Consider the following 27,846-nt stretch of genomic DNA (forward strand, 5'->3'; position numbering starts at 1 on the left):
AGTGTAAGGTCTGGTATTCTTTTCCATGACGTGAACAATAAATGTCAGTAAGTAATCTCAATAGAATTTTTAAAAGATCTAATTCAAAATCTAGTTGAAATTTCAAAATGGAAACTTAACGTGGCATTAGACTTATTCTATGTATTATAAAAGACTGTATAAGGTTTTAAAAACACATCTTTATTTAACTATATCACGATAAACAATCACATATTATTTATAAAGACAGGACATTTTCTTAAATATGGAAAAATCTCAATAAGATGGCAAAAATTGAATTAATTTTTAAGTCAAAATTTTATTTTATTGCGATTAGCCTACTACAATCGTCGGAATTAATTACATGTAAATATAATATGAACTAAAAACAAACATCTTATCATAAAATAAAAAAAAAGGCTATTTACAAATAACTAGAAGTTTTTAAGGGGGAGGGAAACAATTCTTAAACTTTTAAGTCTTATTTCTATAAATAAATATTTTTGGAGGCTTCGGTAGGCCTTTCTTCTATTTATTGCTTTTGTTTAAATAATTTTTGCCATCATAATGGATTTTCTCTTTTCGGTAGGGTACAGAATACACAAAAATTATTATTAATTGAAATTCGCGAAGATATAAATAAAATTGATGTCTATACACTTGTTTTCATCTCCATTTTTTTTTTTGTTAAAAGTTTAGATTTTGTATGGACTTATTTATCTTCTCTTCTGTGGCACGATTTTAATAATGGCTCCAGAGATTAAACCTTCTAATATTGCTCCTAAATTACGTAAGCAATCCTAACACTAAGTAGATTCAGCTCTTCTCTTTTGAAGGTTTAAATGCACTTTAAAAACTCTTTCATTGCCAGCCATTTTGTTTTTTTTTTCTTTCATTTATTTTTTGAAACTTCAGAGTTTGAAATTTCACTATTAGACCACTTTTTTTTTTTTTAACAAAATTAAGTAGGCCTACTAATAAGTAACTCCTCTTAGGAATCTCTTCTAGAGTCCTTGAAACCACCGTATTAAAAAGTGGAACTTAGGAGGCTCGCTTATCAAAAACCATAAGAATATTTCGAGAACAAAAGTCCAATTTTTGAATTTTTAAGGAGATGAAGTGGACTAGATATCACCACAAAGTTGAGAAACGAATTTTGGTACACCACCCCTAATATTTATACAGAAGTCCAGTCTCTTCAGAACAGAAAAAAAAAAACAAAATTTAGTCGATAAAACCAATCGTTATGGTTTTCTTCGTGGTTTTATTATTATTATTATTTTTTTAATGGTTGAGCAACAGCACAAAACGGTTTTTCAATTGGGATTAAGAAAAACCGATAATTTCTTAAATCTGCAACTATTGAAGAAAACAGAAAATTTTGAAATTTTGAAATATTTTTTTTTTTACAAGTTCGTTTTTTACGACGACATCGACTGTTCATCCTGATCGTCCCTGACGGGTATAGTACTGTGATTATAAAGTCCCTGTGCCATTAATTGAAGGGCCAAAGGATTTCTCTGTCCGCTAGCCTTCTTGATTTTAGCTCTCTTATTCTGGAACCAGATTTTGATCTGAGATTCATTCAATTTGAGGTCTCTTGCTAAGTCCTGCCTTCTTTTTTCTGTAAGATAACGATTTTCTTGAAATTCTTGCTTCAGCCTGGCCAATTGTTCTGCAGTAAATGCTGTGCGTGGCCTCTTCTCGTCAGCTTTCTTTTCAGCTTTCTTTATTCTCCTCGACCTGGGTCCTGGGAAAAATATTACTTAATTAATTAATCTAATTAACAGTCTTTACTAATATTATATTCAATTAATAGGAACAAATAGGCCTTGAGCAAAATTAAACTCAAAAATGTAGAGTGGTCGAATTTAAAATCTAGCCTACGCTTTGTCCTTTTAGTAGATGTTACGTTGTTTCTTCAATAAAATAAATGTAGTCTGTATGTTATTAAATAAATAAATAAATAACTCCATTTTTTTTCTGTTAAAATAAATGCTTGTGTAGATTTTCCACCCATTAAAGTCTTGCAAATTTATCGATGTCTAAAGCATAGAAAATTCGAAGTGATTTCACAAGATAAAGATATAAAATCTAAGTGAAATTTTGCTCTTTTTTTAAAAACGACAAAAATAAAATAAGTGTAAAATACCAATTTCTAGTAGGATAAACCTATAGGCTATCGGAAATCCGAGCCGAGAATTGCAAAGAAAACATACACTATCCTTCTTTCACTATTTTTCGGGATAGGAAAAGCAATTTCGTTTTAGTAATCACAGAATTTCTCCAAACTAAGTTTTTCTTTTCTGAACTTTATGGTGTTTTTTTTTTCTTTTTTCCTTTCATTTTTTATGTCCAGAGTGGAAAGGAGGGGAGAAAAGAAAAGTAGAAGAACCTAGGTTTCGGAAGTCTCACAGAATCTCGTCGGGAACGAGAAATTACGACCGTCCATCAACGTACGTCATACGTGGCCGGACGTGGGAACCAACCAAGTGGGCTTTACCAACTAATGGATTTCTCCTTCAATCACTGCACAGAAAGAGAAGAAAGATTTTTCTCTGCAGATTAATTTTCCGAGCTGTCTACGTTTGTCAGGAATTTTCGCCCAAACTTCTACAGAAATGAAAACTATCACAATTAAACAAAGTTTTCGGTAAAAATCTTTCTTCTCCGATCAATTTAATAATAAACAGGATTTCATAAAAGATATCTTCATGTCAAATATTTACGTCATACATCCTTCGGATAAAGAGAATTTTATAAGAAGATAGAAGAAGATTTATTTGCTGTTAGATTAATCCCTGTGTGTGTGATCTAACTAATCAATTAGAGGTTTTTTTAGATACGGAAGAATTCTCAAAAATTATAGTTATTTTACATTCTAGTTAAGCATTCTTTCAGAAATCTTAACATATTAAAGATATGATAAGATATTACATACTTAGATCTATAAGATCTTTTCTTTTTTTTTCGATAATAAGATTGATACAGGAGGAGGATGACCATTCGAATGAAAAAAAAAAAAAAAAGGTATATTTTCAACATTGTATTCGTGAGTATGATATTCATCAACTGAACATAGTTTGATTTCTAAAAAATTTGGCTGGTTTTTGTTTTATAACCAGAGCAGATCTGAACAACATGAGATGATTGATGATGGGACGGTTCCGAGCCTTGATTGTCGTCGCTGTCGTGATCTTTAACCCGAGTGTACTACGGCGTTCTCACACCATTTTAAAACTGATAATTTAACCTTTGTCAAGTTAAACGGATTCGGTCGCACCCGCTGAAAATTAGCCCATATTTATCTTGGATCTGTGAAAGATCACATCCTTTCAACCCATTAGGCCATCACAAAACTTTAGTTTGAAAGCTGGTTGACTTACAAGGCCACAACTCACAAAAGACCTGACAAGTCGTGAAAGAATTAGAAGATACTTTCGTGACTTTAAAACTCGCTTTAATAAGCAACAAAAACTGGAATAAAACATAATTATTAATGCTTGTCTTAAAAGGGCATAAAATATTTTCAAAAACAATTGCTTTAAATTGGTTTTCCTTCAACAAAGACCATCTCACGAGTCCGTTGCTGTGTATGTAAGTGAATGTAAGTCTTCCTCCATCAAGACTTAAATAATTTCACGGTTTGATTTCTTTACTGTAGATGAATTTATTTAAATGTTTATTCTTTTCAAAACGTTAATTAATAATCGAAATTTAATTTTATGATTTTTAAAATTAAAGTCGAAAGATGATTTACACGGTTTTTTTTAAATGTATTTAATTGCTCCCTTCGAGGATTGATTCCTGAAAGACAAACAACAGAGGAAGAAAAAGATATAGTGTATGCTATAGACTATGTTATACAGATGTCGCAAGCCTCAAGCTAGTCAATAAATGCCAAAAAACGTCGTTACATAAGATGTGATTATTAAGAAAGAAATTTTGAGTAAAGATAAGAAGCTATCTTTTCCTGTAGATTATCCGTTTGGACTATTCATGACTTAATAAATAAAATTTACATCACTGATAATTGTCTTATCTAATTAGGCCCATAAATTAGGCATTATCTCGAAATAGAAGCTGCTATTTTGTTTTTTTCATCCTTATTGGCTTCACTGATAATAGCCAATAAACATATCAAGTAGTAGATGTCCTTCGATTATTCTTTAATATAGAATTAAACAGGTATTACGGCAGGTGAGAACAGCATACAATGGGCGATTCTGACAGTGATGTCTATTCCTAGATATCACAAATGGAAATTTTCTTTGTGTGGCTCTTCTGTTTGACACAATACAAAGAAAGAACAAAAAAAAATGTGTTGGATGTGGTGATTGCTACAGAAACTATATTAATTAATGTTCGGTAAGAGTAAGAAAAACCTTGAGGCTCTAACGAAAAAAAAATAGAATTGATTGTGATGGTTTTTTAAAAGCCCGTGCCTGTAGGCTTACAAGTTTTCTTCTGACTTTTCATTTTAGACCTTATCAGATTTAATACTTATCAAAAACGTATTTATAGGTAGACTTAATTATAATGTTGGAAGTTTTTAAATGGGTCGACTTATCGTTAAGGAATCTAGGCCTTTAAGATGAAAATTTAGCTTCCAGTAAGCCTCTAAGGCTTAAAACATTGCTTAAAGAACTCAGAAAGATCATATAAGATCATGAAACATTTCATAGTTTAAGGTGACGATTCTCTTTGCGTGATTGCATCCGTTAGCAGACCATTTGTAATATTTATGGGATTCTCTGTTCCGAAAGAGCCTTTTTTTGTTCTTTAGACGCTTCTAAAACACATAAATCGCTGCGTGATGTTTATATCGACCTGTTTAATTGATTTTAATGGTTTCTATCACGAACATGCTTCCAAAAGAGACATGTCAAGTGGATTTCTAAAGATCAGATTTTCAATCACATAAAAGTATCCATAATACGAAATTAGGATGTTCCGAAATTGTTATTATTATTATTATTTTTTTTAATTTTGAAAAAAGGCGAAGAACAAATTTGTAAAATCTGCGGGGTGGCTAGTTCGAAGACAAAGAACACCCCATCGCGAATTGACTGGATAAGATCGAATGTTGTGGTTGAATAACGGGTGGTCCGCAGTCTGAGTGACAGATGCGACTAGCAATAAAAATGCTTTACTGTTGAACAGATTTGCTACTTTATAATGATGTTTTTTTAACACTATCCGTGCCTCGACCCTTCAGATTAGTCTCATCTTATACTACTTTTTTTCCTATGAAAAAAGAAACTACTAACTTTGTAGTTTAATTCATTCGTCTAGCTCTTTTTTTTAAAAAAAAGTTATCTCAATAATAGGAATTATAATTTAATTCCCTTACAGATGTTCCATTAAACATGTAATAAATTTATATAAAAAATTATTATAGGTATAAATTTCGATCTAATCCTAAAAACTTTATACTAATTTGTTCAGATTTTAGTACTAAGCTCAATATAAATGCAATTATTAATAAATAGGAAGCACAGTACAGTACATACAAAGTAAATCTTTAATTCTTAAATTTAATTTTTATGAAAGTCTTTTAATTAGGCTATAAACTAACCTAGTTTATTAACTTGTGTAGATTTTTACGTTATTTTGTATTGCCAAACAGAAGAGCTTTTGAAATCCCGCATTATAACTAAAGGAACCAAAACAGAAGGCGTAAAAATCTAAAGGCCAATTTCTAATCGTAATCGAAAAATCAGTTCTTTTTCGAGAAAATAGCCTTGAAAAGAAAACTCATTATTCACAAGCAACTTTAATCAACGATGCATACGAAATTTTTTAAACCATTGAACATGATTTCAAACAGAACTCCGACTTTCTAAGAATAATCGATTCTAACCTAGAACCTCTAATTATAGTAGAATAACTTGTATATAATATATAAATACAGTTGGGGGTAGGTAGAAACCATTTTTATGAAAATTTTTTGGACTATTTGTCACTCTTCCCATTATTAATCGAATCAAAAATGCTTTTTCCAAAGAGAACCGACATTAATGGGAAATTATGACAGGAAGTAGTTTCCATTATAATGATTTTCAAGCCAAAAATGTTTTCATTCTATGATTAACCCACTTAAGTTTGTTGGTGCAACTTTTACACAAGAAGAAACTGTTATTACTTTAGAAGATAATTCATTTCCTTTAATTATACCCTACACTTTTGGCGAAGTAGATTAATGCTGTAATAACTTTAGGTTAGCACTCGACTAAAATAAATGATTTTTTCATGAAAAATCATGTTTGAGGCACCTTGACTAAATTTAGGAGTATCCGAACACTTAAATTTTTAGCTCCTTTAAGTATATTACAGGCCTATTGGGCTAAAAACCCTTTAGCCTGTGTTAATAAGGTTGAATAAGCAAACTTTTTTAAAATATAAAATAAAAAGTATAATTAAATTTTTGATAGCAATATTGAATTGAAATAAAAAAAGATAATTATAAATACAAGTTTCCAATAGTTTTATTAAAATTACTTTCAGAATTTTCTTCTAGAATTGCTCTAGAAATTAAAGATGCAGAGCAGATCCATTTATAGTTAACTATAAGTTATATAGCCTATAGACTACATAGATTATTATTAGTTAATCTAATATTTCTTATTCTTATTTTTTTATTAAACAAAGCAAAAGCATTAAATCTTAGTTCTAATTTTTAAGCTATGGTCGTTTAAATAATCTATTAGAATACGTAGGAAATAAAATATATTTTTAAAAAACTTTCAGATTATTTAATGAAAGAAAATTGAAAATAAATTTCTCATCAAAAAGACCCATACACTTCCTCTGTCGAAATACAGCGGATGAAATGTGTATGGTTCCTTTTGAAGTATAATAGTAGCTTTTCTTTCCCTGTTAGCACTTAAGCCATTTTTAGCAGTCCTAATAAGAATTTAACTAGCTGTAAAGACTTCTACATACATAAGAAGATGGCATTGTGGAAAAAGTACAATATTTGATGGAGTAGCTAATGGCTAATCCTAAATCCTTGCAGGGTACGCCGCAGACGGATACCAGGCAATCAATTATTGCGTCAGAGTGAAGCTGTGAGCTTCTCCCCGACAAAGACCGGATAACCGGGCGGTCTACAACCATCCCCATTCATCACGAGCGGAGTATTTACACACAACTTGGTTCGAGATCGAAAATTGGGTTTTTGGTGATCCTCACCATAGTACAGCACGCCATATTGCGGGTGCCATGAATCATGAGAAGGGGAGAAACAAGATGGTCTGGTTCTCATTCTCTGATATAACGTATTTTGTTTTCTACAATATGAATGAAATATATTCCTATTTTACTAATTTCGATCAGAAAATTTATTTTAATAATTAAAATTCAGTACTAAGGACATTCAAATTATTATTATTATTTTTTTAAATAATCAAATTGCTAAAAACACATAAGGTAAAATCTAAGATAACCTAATTTATTATATAATATCCTCGTTAAAATTAGAATAATTAAATTCTAAAGTAACTAAAGATATAAAACAAAATTCTATACTGACTTTAGCAAAGATTATAATAATTGGTTCAATTAAAAAATACTAAATAATTTCAAAGGTAAAGGTTATAATTAAATATTGGTTACAGACTATTCTTTTATTAATTTATAACTCGTTAATAAAATTGAAGGGTAGGTTTTTCTCTTTAAAATTCAAAACACACTCCTTTATAAATTATAAAGTAAAAAAGTATCCTATTTAAAATCGATTAAATGTCAATATTCTAGTTAAAGAACTAACTTGCTAATTAAATTTTTTTTTTTAAAGTGTTAAAAAGATTGGATGATTTTAATAAATATTAATAATTTTCCTCTTATTTCTTTTAGAAAAATAAATACATAAAGTGTTAAATAAACGGATTAAATTGAGAGGGGGGGAGAAAGGAATTTATCAAAACAATTTCAATTTTTCAATTCAAGAATAGCGATGTTGGCAACGACTTTTATGTACAAAAAATCGCTTGTACGTTACCCCTATTGTGTTAAACAAGTCGTCCTTGATTTAAGTTACTTTATGTAATTTTCTAGTTCGTAATTTAAGCAGTGACTATTCATTGCATTTAAAAGATGCTCATTAACCCTCCCAGACCTTTAGTTGACAAGCTTGATGAATTACACTTGTTCGTATTTCCGTTGATAACCATGAATTCTCATAATTGACACTACAAATTGGGTCAGAAAACAAATGGATAAAAACATGGCCAACTTTGTTTTTATTTTTAAATAAAGCACAATGTTTAAAACACTCGACTAGGGGGGGAAAAAAAAGAAACTATTGGCTAAAATTAATTCTTAACTCCTTGTTTAAACAGTCATTTAATTATACTTTAAAATCTCTTCAAGAATAATAGAAATATACGTAAAATTTCGATCATTAGGGACTTACAGACTGCTAACGATATCGAATATCCGTCTCATTGATTACTAAGATCGATGAAAGGGTTGTAAAGGATGATTCGCATAAATAAATTTTAAATATCACGTAATCACGATAATGTTTCATTTGATATTATACTTAAATATTTGTTTCATGTAAATAATTATTCGAAAAATTATTAACTGTTAAAAATGAAATAATGCTACTTTGCATCACCAGATGGAGCTTATAACTTTAAAGGGGGGTTGTTATTATTATTATTATTTTTTTTTCATTGGTAAAAATATCTTTCTGGTAAAATTATTACTTATATAATTTGATCTAATATGCAGTTATTGACCTAAATTATATATCAAAGATGAAATTATCGGGAAAAAAAAAATTGCATTATATTCAAGGTGAAGTTCAGAAACCAGTGGCCAACGTCCTACATCAGAAAAAAAATAAATAAATAAATAAATTGAAGTTATGATTGTATCTTGAAAGACTATTATTTTTAGATACAAATTTATAAAGACGTAATACATTTAAAAATTTATAAATAATCTTAATTAATGGAAACATAGCTAAGTAAATTTAATATTAATCTCGCAAAGAACAACTCCCCGTATTAATCTTAAAATTTATAACTTATTAAGACCCATAAGAGTATTTATAAATACGGAGAATCAGAGAATCCCTCCCTCGTTTTTTTTTAATCCGAAAAAAGACCAATCGTTGCCAATCATTCATTCTATTGTGCTTAGAACTCCTATCGACAAATCTGCAAATCAAATCCATCATTTTTCATAGAAGGCCTATCAATTACAAATCTCATAACTTTCCGTATTTTGGAATAAACCGAAGGGGAGTTAATTCACCTCGGAAGAGTTTGCAGCAACAGCAGCACTCGAAATATTACAAGAAAAACTTTTACATCCATAAGGACGTAAGTAAAAAAAAAAACAAAAAAAGGGAAATTTCCCTAGTCGCTTCTGTATTAACGGAGCTGTCTGAAGTAGGAGATGGATCGCTATATGAACACCAAATATTATTGGTTCAGCAGATCTCTAAGACGATCTATTAATTCTATCGCGTGTATTGGCTGATAGATGAGGACTACGCGTGCGAACTGTCTCACGCTCCCCTTTATCGCAGCTTCAATTAAACTCTGCAATGTACCATTAATAGTTAATCTAATCTGAAGTACAGTACTTCCTCTACAAGTTGGACTTTGCAAAAGTAGGAAGTCCCTAGAAAATATGCAACAGAAACAACCAATAGGCATTTGTTGTATAAAAAAAATAAGTAAAATTGATATGTTATAAGCTAAAATAAAAATAAAACATGGTAAAAAAAAATAAATAAAAAATAAAGTAAAACCAATATAGGGTCATGTTTTCCGTTCGGAGAGATGTGTAAGGGGAGCTTGCTCCTTTGGAAGAAGGGGGGAAAAATATATTTTTCTCACTTCGGAAGGGCATAAAAAGAAAATTGTAACATAGATTTTACCTTCAGAGATAAAAATTATGCTTAAAAAAATTGTAGGGAGTCATTCGAATCGTTCCATTTGTTATTTTTTTATATAGTCCCAACATATTAGAAAGCTTCTGTTATTATCTAAAATAGTTTTTCTATTATAGTAGAGTAAAATTGATTTTCTTTGACGGACTATAATTTTCGACTGTATAAGTTAATCTGAATTCATATTTTCTTTTCTTTTTTTTTTTAAATATTTAAAATGAGAAAGAAGTATAGGTTAATAGTAACTGTCCAATAAGGATAGGCCCAACCGGCAGGTGATGAAGAAAGGCGTTGAACAGGTTTCTACCCGGTAATTCGGCAACGAATAGACTATCCTTCCTGCCTAGCAGGGAGGAGCTACTGGTCTGTGTTAAAAAATAATTTATGTTTATTCGTGGCCTTATAAAGTAATAGCGAGAAACTTGATTTGGGATTTAATGCGAATATGCCGGAATGAATAAATTAGTTTCGAGAGAAATGTAGTAAATTTTTAGTTCAGAGAACTTTTTTTTTCGAGACATACTTCTCGCGTGATATAGTCTACCTATCGAATAATAAGGTTTTAACAACAAAGGACTTTGGCATCTGATCAAGAAGCGGAAAATAGCGTAAAATTTCGAGTAATTTACTTGATTGTCTAAATTAGTAAAATGATACACGATAATGCATTCTCAGTTGAAAAATTCTGATGGGTTACATTAAATTTCCGTTTTGTTATTACTGATGAAAATACCTAAGGTATATATAGCCTATATCTTACTCATTCGCACCTTATGTGTTTTCTTCACTGATAACAAAACTGCAATTTAAATAAACTGTATTTTCTTTTTAATATATAATTCTTATTCCAAAAACACAAAAAATTACTCCGAGATCAATTTATATCTTCTCGATTCTCTTTCCTAACGGCTAAGAGTTGCTTCGACTGTTATAAAGAAAAATCTTCAGACTTTAATTCAGATTCTGAAAGGTTTTTTTTTTTTGTTTGCTTGCTTTCCTCGGTGATTTTGTGATCGACTCCATTAGAGTCGGGTCTGTCCGCAAAGGATAAAAACTGAATTTGCCATATTGTGCTGTAGTCATTCGATAAAACGGATCAAATTCCATCCTCTTTATCTTTTTTTACGACTGTTTATAATAAGTAACGTTAAGCACAGGCAGAATTTTACCTAATTCATAATTAGTTTTGCTCTTTTGAATTTATCTGATAGGCCGCGTATTTGATAATAGCTAACTTTAATTAATAATAATATCTGTAGAATATACCTACTATTTTGATACGATTGTAATCTTCTGATACCAATAAAATAATTTTTTTTTTTTAAATTGAAGGAAGGAATAGACATATTTTTGTGATTTCCTCTGTATGAGTAGTTCTAGGCCTAAATAACTGAAGCAAAACATGTAACAAACTGTTTGCAATGTTATTAATGCGAAAATTATCCTTAGAAAGATTCGAAAATACATTTAAACAAAACTGTTAAGATAAAATATGATTATTAAATTAATTACATTTGTTGGAAAGAAGAGAATGGAGTAGACTTGAGTGGTTTAAAGATGAAACTTTTGGCCCAGTAAGCCTGTTTCCCTGTCTAGCTTTCATCAGATTGTCGGAATCTAGCTAGCCTATCCATCCAAAAGGTTCTTTTTCAAATTAATATTTCCATGGTTAATTAAGCCCTTATATTTTAGAGATAAATCCAGAATTTGAATTATCAGGAGCGAAAGACATAGTTGTGGAATGACGAGGCAATAGATTCCGCGCATTCTTTCCCCTTGACAAGTCATTTGATTGAACTATTCGATATTAAGAGTTGGAATGCATGCCCTTAACTCTATCATAAGGTCGATGACAGTTAATTAAAACACCCTTTGGATCTACAAAGCTTAGTTGAAAGAGGAAGAAATTATCTCGTTTGTTTCATTCCCTAGAATACAAAAAGTCTTTTTTTTTGGGAGGGAGTGAAAATTCGGAAGTTAATAACCTTTATTGAAAACCATTTAACAACCCCCGACTTGTCATTAATAATTTTAAATTGAAGAAAATAGATTTGGATAAATTAGTATTCATTAAAAAATAGCAATCGAGCAGATAATTCTAATTTATTCAGCAAAACAGGAAAAAAAAAAAAAAAAAAAAAAGGAAGGAAAAACAAGAGAAGTGAATGAAGAAATATGTACTTTGTGATGCAAAAACAATCTCTGATACTCAGTAAAAGAGGAAAAAAGAAATATGGAGCGCCCTTCGAAACAAGACATGTGGATTGAAATACAAGCGCCACTTCATCACCTCGTTGGATGGATTTTCTTGCTCTGTCGCTTTTTTCTCTCTTCTTTAAACATTTTCCAGTCACGTGATTGGAAAAGAAAACATTCCAGAATGAAATATAGAAATTTCCTTTCCGAATTTATGTGAAAATATATCTATTAAACTCTGAAAAGAATTAATGTATGATCCTAATGACTTTAAAGTATATCGATAACTCAATCGAAATTTCAATTTTGTTCGAATTTCTAATAATTTTACTTCCATTTTTTAAATTAAAACTATTTTTAGAACTTTTCTACTTAAAACAGTTATTTATAAGTTAGGCCTATTTAAACGAAATATGCAAACGAATGAAATATTTAAATAAAATGAAGTCCGTGTGTTATTAAAAGTTTAATACCAACTACTGTACTAAATCTTGATTTATAAAACAGATTCATACTTATTAATTATAAAATCTAAAAATAAATTTATTAATAAAAGTTTTTATAATAATTAGAGTTATTAAAAACACTATAAAATTACATATTAAAGGCTTAGATCAATTGTAAACTTATTCCATTCAAGAAAGAATAATATTCTTAAGATTAAATGATGTAAATTTAAATGTCATTCAATTGTATATTTATAGAAGGCTTGTTGATAAAGACCTATTGAACAAAAGAAATAGCTCAAATTGTAAGAAAAATATAATGTAAAGTTATAAGTAAACCTAGTCAATGATAAACAATAGTAACAATTAGTTTAAGTGTTCGTGATAGATCTAATTACATTTAATAAACAAGAAAAACGATCGTTTTGTCTAGATTAAACGAATTAATAAAATGAATTCAATGTTTTAGATTATATTTAAAATTTTACATGTAATAAGATTTCAATTCATTACGGTTCAATCATTTAAATATATTAAATTTAATAAAAATGATTTGAATTTCTGAAAGAAAAGAATTAATAGTGAAAAAACTGTTTTTAGTTTTCTGAAAGGGTACGTCTTTGATTTAAAAATAAGTCCATTCAGTCGACGTTTAATTTAATTTAATTTATAAACCGTAAGCTTATTTTAAAAACGTGTTCCTATAGAAATTAAACAAATAAAATTTATTTTTGTAACGTTCTGTTACCTTAAGCGATTTTGTTCGGAAATTCTAAATTAGTAATAATGATTTTTGCTTTTTTCATAAAGAATCTTTGTCCTCCCATTTATTTCAAATGAAATAATTCATAGAAATTCAAATTTTATGTAGATCAATCGTGTAAATAGAACTTGAAATACTTTAATTTTCGAATTAGATTAATAAACAGAAAGCTTACCTTATCTTCAACTTCGCTTAAAGAACACCTCGCGTTTAAACTCATAAATTGCTGAAATCTCGATTAATTAGGCAATTAATAGTTTAAAAAAAAGGAAATTAGTATTAAATAACAATGATAATAAAGAAGGATAAGCACAAAATATCGATTTTCCATCAGAGAAAACAATACGTTAATATCTATATGCCTACATAAAATAGGTCTATATTAATTAAACAATGGTATTTTTTATTTTTTTTTTTCTTTTTCTTCTAGATTTTAATTTACTTCAAGAATATAATTCTACGTTTAAAATTGAGTTTACGAAAAATTATTAAATGCATTCTTACACCTAAAAAATTTCGGAAATTATAGTTTTTCGTTTAAAATTATATAAATAATAGGCCTGCTGCACGTGTATTTTAAGTTTATAAAAGTTATAGTTTATATACAAAAGAGAGATATATTTATACATTAAAAAAAAAACTTGATTAGATTTAATTTGTAATTTAAATTAATATTTAATTAAATTAAATTGAAATAATTTATGCCCGTGAATAATTATTAAAAAGTAGAATTAAAACTTTAAAAATTATCTACCATAATTTAATTGATTTTGATCTTGGATCCAATATTGACGTGAAATTATTTAAAATAATCGATAATTCGAAAACGATTTAGCTAAAAATCTTCAATTTTTAGGTGTGATAGATATATATTTAGGCCTACGTAAAGAATTTGCAAAGATAAATAATAGGATTATTGTATTTCGAGTAAGAATATGATGCGAATAAAAGATCCATTTTTCATCCCCGTCCAGCTTATGGTATAGAACATAGAAACCGCCCATTTTTCTCAAATTCACGCAAATAAAGTCTGGCAATAGGCAGCTATTAATGGACCGATATTAGAACGGAACTGGTAGGAAGCAACAGTTAGAGAAGCACTATGACTCACGCACTCCTCAACAAAATGTTACAAACCATTATCTAGGCTCAATGCCTTGTAATGGTTGCGTTGTTATCTATACACCCCACAGTGGTGGGCCATTACATCTCTATAGAGCATCACGACCTCGGCAGCTCAGGTCTTTTGGTAATTAGGGGCTGAACGGCGGACAATTCCGGGACGTTGGAAAATTGAACGAGTGTCCTCGCGGGAACATAGATCATCGTAATCTGACACTGAACTCACGTCTGGTCTTGGTGATACGGCCGTGTCGACACTACGGACCATTAATTCGACAACTGTCCCGCCATCGACCGCTTGGTCTCTCTCTTGCTTTAAGAGGTAAAGGATGCGCTGATTCGATTGTATGACGTTTACTCTTCTATAACCTTCACCATAGGCTTTAATTGAAAATTTAATACGTGTAGGCCTTATCTGGATCCATTACCAGGCTATGGGTTCATAACAAGATTCGTTAGGAACTAATTTGATATATTAGAAATTTAAGAGTCCTTTAATGTTTAGCTTACTCATAAAACCCTATATGTGAACTTTATTAATCTATTTAACAGAGTAATGATTCTATATTAGTTAATTAAACATGATTTAATTATTAATTTTCAACCTCCTGTAAAAATTCTTGCGAAAGTCTCCCGACTCATAGAAAAAAAAGTCGAAAAGGACCACACACGTTGACGGAAACGGAAAACCGTCACAGTGACGTCACCATTCACGTCACGCTGTTTAGGACTGACACCTGACAGTAAAAGGACTTGTTGGTGACCGTGAAATTGCAACTCACGAGACAAGAAACTATACGGTGGAAGATAATGCCGCATTCAATCGCCCTTATAATTGTTGAATTCTCTGTACAAATGTTCAGCATATATAATTATATATCTCTACTATTTGAGAAAAACAATGGGACTACCTTGTTAGACTATACTAGTTATAACTCTCAGCTATATATTTTAACATAGTAAACTATTGTTAAAGCATTTTCAGTCTCGACTGAATGAATTCGGTCTTCTTTAACGAGATCCTAAAGACTAGAATAGAAAAACCTATCTGAGACTCTCTTCTATGTAATATAGTCTATTAATTGTAAAGAGTTCACCAATTCTTATAAAAATATACGCAATCTCAAAGGTGTCGAATTATGTAAGAGGGGTAAACTTTGCCACTCCTTGGCTCATCTATCGATCCAAGTGCAGAACATTCAACGTCTAAGTAATTACAACATTCATCACAGCCAGAACTGAGAAAGGGCTTTAGAAACGTGGTGTTGCCATAGAAACACACAGGAGGCGTCTCTACCTGAAGGCTAATCTGAGAATTATCTGACAAGGCGCCTCCGGTAACGCCAGCTTACGTCTTTGGTAAAATAATTAAATAGCCTATAGGCCTATAATCTACCATATATAATGGTGCAAGTTAATTGGTTATAATTATTTTATTACACCGGCTGCTATAAGCTTTAAAAACTCCTAATATATCCGGTTTACGAACGACGTTAGAAAAGTATTCTCATTTATCACGACTTTTTAAAGCTCGATGGTTAAAATAATGCCGAAATGAGATAAAGACATAAGCTCCAAAGAACCATATAACATCAACTTAGAAAGAGGGTTAAAACAACTCAGAAATTTTAAGTCTTCTATCATCCACACCAGACTCTTCTTAACAGGAAGAAGATATCTTGCTGAATTCAGGCTATATCCTGACAGCACCCGAGAGGATATCAGGCAATAGTACCTGACATTCTCCGCAGCCTTGACAAGGAACAGACGATAAACGGACTATGCAGTCAAGCGTGGTGCCTCAGTTTTCGAACGTTATTTAATTTTATGTCTCCTGGAGGAAAGTACTGTTAACTTGACTGGACGTTACGTGGTTGAACCTTAAAACACAAGGGATAATGTCTTTAATCTCTGTCCGACCGACGATTGTAACACGGCCATTCTGTATGAAATATAATGGTAGTTTTAGTCTAAATAAATTTTACACTTTCTGGACAAAGAGATAGCACTAGAAATTAGATAGCATTAAAGAATTTTTTCTTAAGTTAAACCCCCCCTTTCTTTTTTTTACTTTGCTAATTTTGTTTTAAATCATATAAATCACCAAAAAATTGTTATTAATTGTAGTATTTTCCTTCACTTATACCATCGCTGTTTGTTTGTTTATTTATTTATTTTTTAAATTATTAATACTTTAAAGAATACATAGAAATGATTACATAAAATTAAATGCTACATAAACTAAACTAAACAAATAAATCTTCCATTTACAAACACACGTTAACGATAAACCAACGCTCGTTGAATAAAACACAACATGCGAAGACATAAAAAAAATTATCGATCGTTTAAACTTATTGACAGAATATTAAATAAACTATAGTTAATGTTCCACTTTTTGTAATCCTTCAGGAAAGGTAGATGAAACACTAATTGGTCTTTCATATCTTCATTTGGTTAATGGTTCGTCGTTTCGCTTCTGTGACACAAAGGGTGTGGTAAAGAGGATCTGGGATGTTGTTAAATCCGAAAAGGGAATTACAATGAATGCAATAATTCAGACATTAAATGGAAGCTTTGCCTATTTACAATTGATCATCCCAAAGGGAAATTTAATTCCTATAACCGAAATATAACTGGTCAGACGAGTTTCCAAGTGTACTTCTCTAACAAGATATCTTCATTATGTATGCATTGTCGTTGTAGGTGGTACTTTTTAGCATTTTATGATGTTTAACTAAAATTAACTACTTAGTAACTCTTATCCCGGATTTGGCAATTATTTAAATTTTGTAATTAAAATTAAACATATTGTTATAAGTGAAATGCCCCCGAATTAAACTGGAAATTGTATCTAATTAACTATTGAAACGTTTGAAATTTGAAGAAAAAATTTAATTAAAATAAGATCAGAATAAAATTTAAAAATTGGGGAAAAAAAAATTTTCCGAACTAAAGCATGAAACATTTACAAAAAAAATAAAATAAAAGGGGGGGGACAGATTTAATTAAAATTCTACTTCAAAAAATCCAGATGATAAACTGATAAATAAGAATTTATAGCCTAATTTAAAATCTGCTTAAAATAATCAAATAATAAATCAAATCAAGAGTTAAAATTATTGTCTACAAATTAATTTAGCAATTTTTAATTTAATACCAGTAAATTTTTTAAGCGGAAGGAGTGAAAATAATAGGAAGTAATTTAAGTCCGGAAGAGGAACTCGGTAGTAACTGTTTTAGATAATTTAAATGAAAATTGAACTTAATTCTTATAGTCTCTAGCAGGTTAGATTGAATATTTTTTTTTCTTTCTGAAATTATAAATTAAAATCTAAAAAAATAAAGTAAACAAATATTTCGTTTACTTTATTTTGAATTAATTCAAATTTTCACCATAAGAAATCTAAACACAATAATCTTTTATTTTAAAGGTATATCTTAAATTATGCCTCATTCTAAGATGAAAATAAAGTTAATAAATTAAATAATTGTTTTATTATATAAATGTATTGGTTTGTTTTGAAAATATTTATATATATATATATATATATATATATATATATATTTTAAAAAATAATACAAATGAATGCATTGCAAAGAAGATTTTACAATTGGAGTAGAATGCATGGACAAAAACGACTTAAAATCAGTTTTCGGAGAAATAGGCCTATGAGAGAAGAATTGAAAAACGATGTTAACTGCTTTGGAGAAGTGAGTTCGCATTGGAAACCGTCAACTTCTTATTTTGCAGCAGATCTATAAAGCCTATATTGGGAAATCTCAAGAGCAAAAGTCAAGTCGAGATGCTTTTCCACTTTTGCTGACTGAGTATCCTAATTTGGAATAAGAGAAACAACTGCAAGTAGAATGATAGTCGCCGTCGAGTTACGTTCCGGGTTATTAAACCTAACGAATTTTAGGCGGCCTACGTCTACATGCTTCCTTACTGTACTCCTGGGGATTTGCCGGAAAAGCAGAGGACGTGGTCTGATTCCTAACATCACAAAACTGTACTCATTCCTGTACAAGATTTTCGTCCCTGATGAGTCATTTGCCATTTGCCCTTCTAACGCCTTCAATTAAATCCAGACGAGTTGGGAGTTTTGTAATTGAATTCTACTATTTTCCACATAATTTACTTTAATTAATTCTATATTACTCCTTAAGAAATTAAACTGCGGGAGAGAGAGAGAGACCATTTATCGTCAGCGTGGCAGAGAAATGATTTTCAAACTCCCCCATTACATCAATATTAAACGTAAACATTGTTTCTTCCCTTTATCTTTAATTTGTCGCATTTCCGAATTAATAATTCGTTATTTTCCTAGGGTTGTAAGGTCTACTTGGCTTATAGACTTATTCGTAGCCTACTGTTTGTAAATATAACCTTTTGCAGTGTGTTACTTCTTTGTGAACGCTTTATCTTAGGATAGTATGGAGCATCTAGCACCTGGTAGCGAGTGCGTGATTTATTCGTCACACTTTGTGTGCAGAAAGGAATAAACTAAACTAGCTGTTCACCTCGGAAAACCATGCCCTATCGTAGTAAAGACAGGTTATGTCAATACATCAAGGTGAAATACAGCCCTTTCAACACAACGTCGCCTGGACAATTGATTCGGTAGCTGCATCATTGTGAGTGGATAAATTCTCCTCCGAACCTTCTTCAAACAGAGCTGGCCTGTAGGATAAGTAGATAGCCTCTCACCTTATACAAAAATTTAAAGGAACAAAAGGATGGTTCTCTGGTAAAATAATCTACAGATAGTAACATAATTTGCGCCAATTAATTAGATAGATAAAGTTCTCAGAATGTTATTTTTATTATCGTTTCTCTTTTGAATTTAATCTGATAGGGACGTTAACTCAAAAAAAAAGAATCAGAAAACATTCTGTACTCTACAACACGTGGTAACAACTAAAAAATTTTATTGTTTTGTTACCGTGTTCAATACTTTTCCGAAATTTCGTTTAAGCATAAATAAATTTTAACTCTAAATGTAATTTTATTAAAATGAACAGAGTTAATCTTTTCTGCCCTGCGTAGTTGTCGAACAACATGACAGGCCTAACAAGGACTATAGTACTTTGTAATTTAATAAATTCGTTTTGGGGATCTTGCTGACATTTATCCAAATTTATAGGTGTTAATAATCTCTAACCCTCTTCAATAAAGAATAACACCTACTATCGATTAGAATTATTGATTTTTTTCTTTTTTCTGGAGGTGGTGCTTACTCGTGGGCTACGTAATATTTCATTAACTGTTCTAAAAGTCAAATAAAACGTGAAGATCTTTGAGCAAGACTCGTTTTATGCTTTTCAAAGCTGAATAGGAAAAGTGACTATAACAGTGAGCCAATGACGCGAGAGTAATAGTAGGTGGATATTTACCTACCTTTTCTCACTTTTAAACCTCTAAGGAACAATGAGATGACTTTTACCTGCGAACAGAGGTATTGAAGAGGAATTAGGCCTAATTTAACATTGACACAATAGTGAATAGAAGTGATGTTAAGGGACACCCACAAACGCTTTCAACTAAAGTATCATTGCTGAAAGGTTCAGATAAATGAGATAAAACTACAGGTGGGAAGTGTGGCGACAAAAGGTCGTGTGTGGTCAAAAATTTTCGACTTTCAGTAAGGTGTGAAGTTAATGGAGTGAAAAAATAAGCAAATGAATCACATTTTGTAATGTAATACGAACAGCTCCACCCATTGACACTGCGAGTCTATGTATTTCAATTGTATTTACAGAAATTCCGACAAGATTTATGAACAAAATATTTTAGATAAATTCTTATATTCTAATCGAAAGCGGCACGCTAATGTTAGTCAATCACGCAGATTTGGTGTTGAGATGTCCATTGCAGTCTGAGACCATCGTAGAAAGCTAATTTACCGATTGGTCCTGAGATGGAACCATTCGTGACTATCTTCACGCGTCATGCTTCTATAAGTCGAGTTCATAGAGGACAATCCTTTTTTCAGTGACCATATTGATTAAGTTATCGTGTTTGTAAACCGCATAGTTAAATCTTATACCGCATATTTCCCTTCTCCTAAGAATAGTAGTACACGAAATACCTTCTAACTCACGAACGCCACCCACCAATTTCCCCAGCTAAGGTACAATCAATCCATCTTTCTGTCTTCACCTACATAGATAACTGCGCATGCTCTATCGTAATCCGATTTCCTGACTCTACCCCTTCTACGTTAAAGAGCAGTTCGCATATAAATATAGGAAACGTATACATTTATTTATTTAGTTTATTCATTCTTAGTTTTCGATCGATCAAAATTAGTTAGTGGTCCGCCCAAGGTTTTAAAGAAGGACCTCACACGATGGTCCCTTGTACAGGGCTGTGTGTGAGGTCCTACAGATTTATGTCTAGTCCCTATCACTGCAGGCAGATGATTTGATGCGATACGATTGAATGGATCGTTTACATCTAGATTATTAACAAGTAGTACGTATTACAGAAATTTCATCATTTGAAAAACCGTAACGTATGTCAAATCTCTCATAATTTCGTGGACCGTTCGGCAAGTTACACACGACACTCTATTAACCGACTTTGTACGACTTACCGGTAAACCGAATCGAACCGAATACTCTACACAGTACTTGGTCTTCTAGTGAATACAAGCGACTTTCTCAACTATTGAATGGCTACAGTAGCACCGATCGAAAGATGAGAATCAAAAACGGCTGTGGGAAGTCACAGACGAATGACCTTATCCAGTATGTCACGTACACCTTATAATTTGGATCGGCATGTGAAAATAATAATATAGGCGAGTATAGAAGCAGATGTGAACATCTATAGCAGCTGGTAACAGCTACCTATATGGATTGCATACACTTCGAAGTATTTCTTAGAGTTCAATCGTCTTGGGTGGAACCGTTTTTGAAGGAAAAATTATTACAGTAATATTTTATTTTTATAGTATCTATTTCTCTGATCTTAAATGCATTAAGACAGCGTATATATATATATATATATATATACTGTATATTTATTTAGGCCTACATCATGTTAGTAGATATTAAATCAAAAATGATTCCACTAAACTTAATTGGGTGGATCACGCAATCATCATGTAGAATTAAAAAATGAAATGTAATATATATTTTAAGATTGCTTTTAAGTTCTACCAATTAGTATCGTCTCTTCGTTAACAAAACAATTCTATACCTCACTGAACAAACTTGTAATCACAGAATCCCTCGGGGTATAGGGCTTATCTTCCGGCCTCCATTGGTGGGCTGACGGACTTTGCTAACCTGTTTTCCGCTTCGACGACACAAAACTGAAACATTTTAAAGACTTTCCAAACTAGATTTTTGAACATCATCGATTTTGATACCGCTCACTCCACTAGACCCTACTTTGATGTATAAGCTAATAGAGAATTATGCCAAAAGACCGTACACACTATTTAAAGAAAGGCAACAGAAAAAAATATCCTAATATACCTCGTGGCTTTCGACCCGGGTGCATTTTTAGTTTAAGAGTCAGTAAAATTTGAAGTACGAACCTGAGTAGTTAGAGTTGGCTTGACGGGATCTGGACAAACGCCTAGGTTCTGAAAGAGATAACTACTTCAGACTGACTCTGATGATACAAATTAACAAATTAATTTGAATTTTGGAACTCCAAATATTAATTATAATATCCATAACTTTAGGGCCTTTTTGATATATACAGGCAGGCTTTCGATAGTCACATTCAGATTCTAAATACTTTAAAGCGCTAAAGAATAGCATAGAAATTGAAAATCGGAAAAAAATTGCATAAAATTAATAACTATATTTCATTTTCAAATATTTAACTAATATGACAGAATCAATTTAATATAAGTAGACGAATAATTCAATCTCGTTCACCCTATAGAACTGCAGCTCTTAATTTTCCATCACATCGTACGTAGTCTACAATTAGGCCTATTGATCAACAACAGTTTATAGAATTGCCCTATAGTAAAGCTTGTGTTAACACGATAAACAACATTGTTATAAATAATACGCTTAAAGCTCGTTACAATTATGAAAATCTACGCACGAAAAACTTGAAATTCGTTAAATTTCAAGAGTAAATCTTAAAAAAAAAATTGTGTAAAATCCAATTTTATTTTTATTAGTGAATTTTTGAAGCCTGTAAGCTTAACTGTTTGAAATACTCATTCATTTACGGTTTACAAATCTAAGATGAAATTCAAAATAACAAGACAGAATTTTATAATTTTTTTCTTTTTTTATAAAAGAATTAGAATAAAAGTAGGATATAATTTAAAAAAAAAATTAAAAACAAGAAAATAAAAATTTTCAGCATTTTAAAGGCAAATTATTAGACTAATAATTGCTTAATTTCAGATACATTATATTAGCAGAATTGAAAGATTTCAAACTTTTAATTCGTTTTTGATATAATCTAAGCTATATATTATACAACAATATAACATTTTAAGAATTAAAATGTCTTAAAATTCAAATTTAAAAGCTTAAGCTTTCGAATAAAAAGTAGAAAGTGTTAACAAAAAGTGTTTACAATGTCTTCATAATTTCGTCCTTCTCACACCTCGGTAACAACAAAGTCACATAACCTTTTATTAATCGCAAAATTTTTTTATAGTTTTAAGCTTTAAAAAAACACAGATTGAATCGTAACGATATTTCAAGTAATTTAGCATTTTATTAAATATTGAATCTTAGCAAAAATAAACTAGATATTTCACTTGTTTGCACCTAACAGTCTCTTCGAAAGTAAGATATAGATCTATAGTACTAAATGAAAACTAAAAAACAACGTTTCAAAGCTTGGCAATAATGTAAAAATAAAGTAACGATCTGTTAATGCAAATTACACATAATGACATTTTGAGTAATTTGTCAGACAACAGATTTGCTAATTGTAAAAACTGTCGTGGATTTCGTCCATTAAGTCAACAAGCCCTGGGCGACTAATTGCCCCTTGTATAGGAGTTAATGATTTCTCAATAATCTATCCAGCGGACATGCTCAAGGAAAAAGCAGAGCACCTTCAAATTCTTGCAGCTGTCTGCGTGATAACCTATCGTATTTATCTCTTAGTTACAAAATAGTATCGTTTTGCTACTCATCTACCTAACGTTTTCTTAATAACTTAGGTATATTGTCGCCTATAGATTGCTTAAGACCATAATTACGGTAAGTATAAATTTAAATAATTAAATACATAGTAAACATTATTTCGGTATCGTTGTATGCTGATTTTATTTCATCTAAAATATTCTAAACAATAAGAGTTATTAGCAGAAGAAGTATAGATGAAATAATAATAACTGAATTGTCTCTAGGCCTGTTTATAAATAAGCTATATAATATCTAAATATTAGGCCTACTATGTAACGGTAATAATATTTTAAGTCATAATTTTTTTTTTTTTTTTAAGAAGGATGTCATTATTATAAATCAGGTAGTAAAAGCGTAAAAGTGCAAGATTCAATGACCTGTCCCTAATCTATCTTGGAAAAATGCAAACACTTAATTGTCATCATCTAATTAGATATGCTGCGAATATCTCCACAAAATGTTATGAATTATCAGTTAAATGCATTTAAATAAGCAATATATCCTCAATTTTCTACGCTTTAATTTACTGAAATGACTTTCATCGCTCCACTACGGAAGATAATTTGCATTCGAAATCTTCCGCTTTTACAAAGGATTTTTTTTAAAAATGTTTTAAATGAAATTTCTACAAATTGTTTAAGAATTTTAACGTGAAAAATGATACGTCCTGTTACAACTGTTTTTCAGATTTTTTAATTAAATTTCTGTTAATTTAGGCCTACCCCGATGCGATTTAAATTCGTTTCCCCCCTCAAAGTCTACGTAAATTGATAAATTTCATTGTAAAAAAGCTCGGATTTTAATGTCTTTGGCCCAAATGCCGAATGTTTCTAAGATATAAGCACCTTATCATAAAGGTAAAAACCATTTAACATGTCGTTGATAGAATCATAGTTCGGTTTATCAAGAGGTCCTCTTTTATGAAAAGTGTCTTTCCAATGACGTGGAAGAGGCCAAAGGCCCAAGGGGACATGTTCGGAATAAATAAAACCTATACGGCATTCTTTTACAGCGACAGGCTCATTTATTAAGATATCTTAAAGTTGGTTATAAATTGCACAATATCTGAGTTAAGTTAGTCGAGCAAAGGACCTTACTTAAGCCAAAACATCATATATCTTTCATATAAGTTTGCCATATCGACTATTCTTTCTTAGATTGCGATAACTTTCCATTATATTTATTACATAGATTACATAAGCATCTTAAATATTCCAAAGGCATAACTTACATTTTGAATGCTACCATACTAATTTACTTTAAACAACATAATTTTTCCATAACTTTCGGTAATATCTAAATACACAACTTTATTATATTTAAACATTCTTTCTCTTATTTGTAAAAAACAAAAAAAAAGAACAAAATAATAAAAGTTTAATTGTATTTAAATTCTCGATAACTTTTAAAGGCTGTCAGTTAAAATCAGGCCTATAAAATATAAAGATCTGAAGGCTCGTAAGAAAAACAGGTACAGAATAAAACGACATACAATTGTAAAATGATACAGGCCTAGTGTGAAAGTGATTGATACAGAGTAGTATAATATAGACTTCAAATTTATATCGTGAAGGAGTTAAATCTAAAAATATTTAATGTAGAACTGAATAGATCCTGTTTGAAAACGAAGGAATATTGGACTAATGTTAATTTCGCTCAGAAGCGAAATTATAGAAATGAAGAAAAGAAAAGAACTGATTTTCAAATCGATTCGAATGAGAATCAAGTTTAGAAAATTAAAAGTAAAACGTATAAGATAAGTAAATTCGAAATTAAAATAGGGAAAGCCCTGTGAATGGGTGTGACGTCCAACCAGATATGGACCCTCACTATAGATCGAAGAGGCCTACTTAACAAACGTTTCCCTACATCGAATAATCGATTAAATCGCGTGTAGACAACACATGACGACAGACCTTCCAAACTAAGATGTTATTAAACACGTTAGGCTTGGTTAGAGCCCCTATATCGATTGATACCACAAATTCAAACATTAAAAAACAAACTCTTAATTAAACAACGAATAAAGCAGCTATAGTGTTGGAGTTAGAATTCGAGGAGGTAGGACCTTTAGAAACCGCACTTCTGCATCCCAATTTCTATTTTACTGCAGTAAATAAGGTCAGGGATCAACAGTAAATCTGATTAGTATCATTAAAGTCGAGCTATACCTTTTTTTTATGCTTTTGAATTATTTTCGGTGGCAAAGAGCGGTAAAGTTCACAACAACCTGCAGTTTTATAGTCGTATTATACTCACTGGTCTAAGATAGCCTGGGGTGAATGCAAATGTAACAACTCCTCATGTTTAGAAATTCAAACAGCCTCTATCTGCAAATAATAGGGACGTTTAACGTAAAAACTAGACTTAAAATTAGCCTCTGGCTTCCTCTAAGACTAATTTATAATTTGGGAAAATTCTAGCCTAGCTATGACTGCTCTTAATTTATTTAAGTTTTAACCTTTCTGGTTGTTTCAAACGTCGAAAGATACATTATCATCTAAGCCACAAATTCAAAACCTACCTGTACAGGCCTAGTCAAAAAAATAAATTTAAAAGAAGAAAACTTTTGTTACATTTTATTCAGATGGTGGAAATGATGTAATTAAACTACAGCAAAGCGAAATAAATTTAATTTTATCTGATGTAGTGGGCCACCCATCCTGAATATACGTTCCCCGAAAAGAATTTATGAAATGAAAACATGGAACACGTAGAAAAGATGCGAGAGGGAATGCGTGTGTTGTTACAACTGTATTTTGTTGAGTAAAACAGATTAAATCTGTTTTCCCTTAAGATTAGTTATTGTCAAGACTATCTTTTAGCTTGTCCTATCGATAAGAATCATTCAAGACCAATGTTTTAATTAAGAATTTCGTATTTCTCTATACAATCGGCAAATAGAATGAAATTATTCGAATTAGCCGTCCCCTAGCGAATCCCTAACTATTCTAAATATTAGGCCAGATCTATTTCATTAAAATGACTTAAAAATTGATCATTTGTTGGTTTAGGCCTATCTTAACGACGACGAAAAGTTTAATAGAATTTTATTTTTAGTCTAATTAAATGAAATCAATCTGTAGATTTATGTAAATTAAATTTTGATAAGGTTTTTTCCAGTCTATAATATTTATTTATAAAAATTTTCTGAAATTTCAAACAACGAGAAAAAATACAATTGAAAAATACATGTAGATCACCTTGTAGATGTAAATTTGTATTTTTTAATGTAAACTAAATTTGCCTTTATGTAATTATCAAAAAGTACCTAGCGCTATTAAACTCATAGGCCTATTGAGTTATTCAATTATAGGCTTATGAAAACTTATAAATAAAACTTAAATCAATTTACAAACTGAAATATGAATTTAAAACGTTAATAAATAGACCTTTATAGAATGAAATAGCGCAAGATGTAATTAACAGTGCAAATAGCTGCTTATAGTAATAATGTATCATCGAGCAGATTATTAAAAAGAAGCGAAACAAAGCTACATACCGGATGATGGTCTGTCAGAGTATCGAGTGCAGTAGACCCACGCTGGCCAGAGCATGGCTGGTTTCTTTGCATCTGCCCCGGTTGAAGACGAGTGTTTGTTATTATTACCTGATGATTTGCTACTATCATCCGAACTCTCCCTGACGGTTCTACCGAAGTCCGGTGAAAGTATTTTTTCGATAGAAAACTTGAGCGTTTGTACAGAAGTGGGTGAAGATGCTGCCGATGAAGTAGGTTGTTTGGAACTGTCCATATCGGGGGCGGAATTTGGCCTACCTGGAGAGTCCAAATGCCTAGTCTCGGACGATTGTTGGTCCGTATCTAAAGCCATGTTTTTCACTTTATCAGACTCACAACACAAGCATAATCTTGGGGTGTGGTCGAAGTCCTTCACGGTTCAGTGTAGGTGTTGGTAGGTTCTGACTACACACCACGTTTTTATACCTCGCTTGGAGTGTGTACAATTGATCGCAATGCATGGCACATAAGTCTTCTGCGGTGGCGCTTGGTGCAAGTCAGGCCAGCCCCCTTCCAACCACGTGCTGGCGTCCAATCAGAAAGCGCAGCTTTCCTTGGCCACTACCCCTCTTGCGCTGGTGTTGGTTGATTATTAAAATGTCATCGGAAAAAGGGGGATAGAAATGGAGGGACGTGCTCAACTAAGGTCTACGGACTCCAAGACCAACCCCGGTTCGCAGATATTTCAATCCGTCTAACATCATAATCCATTCTATCTACTGAGGTGTTGCCGTAGTTATACTACACCACCACTCTCCGATGTGTTGGTGTGATGCAAATCGGATTA

General features: G+C 31.1%; 1 protein-coding gene across 2 annotated transcripts; it reads right to left on the reverse strand.

Moving 5' to 3' along the window:
* Window positions 1-974: 974 nt before the first annotated feature.
* LOC136989986 (homeobox protein engrailed-1-B-like) lies at window positions 975-27,846 on the reverse strand. Of its 2 annotated transcripts, XM_067288294.1 has the most exons (3): window positions 27,042-27,846; window positions 21,967-22,014; window positions 975-1,729 (listed from the first exon to the last, which is right to left on the reverse strand). In XM_067288294.1, the coding sequence occupies exons 1-3, from the start codon at window positions 27,370-27,372 to the stop codon at window positions 1,401-1,403; spliced, it is 708 nt and encodes a 235-aa protein (XP_067144395.1). In that variant the 5' UTR covers window positions 27,373-27,846; the 3' UTR covers window positions 975-1,400. The 2 variants fall into 2 exon arrangements, with proteins under 2 accessions (XP_067144395.1, XP_067144396.1); XM_067288295.1 differs by lacking the exon at window positions 21,967-22,014.

Source organism: Centruroides vittatus, unplaced genomic scaffold (genome assembly GCF_030686945.1).
Source record: "Centruroides vittatus isolate TY-2023 unplaced genomic scaffold, ASM3068694v2 scaffold_861, whole genome shotgun sequence".
In the NCBI taxonomy this organism is placed as follows: Eukaryota; Metazoa; Arthropoda; class Arachnida; order Scorpiones; family Buthidae; genus Centruroides; species Centruroides vittatus.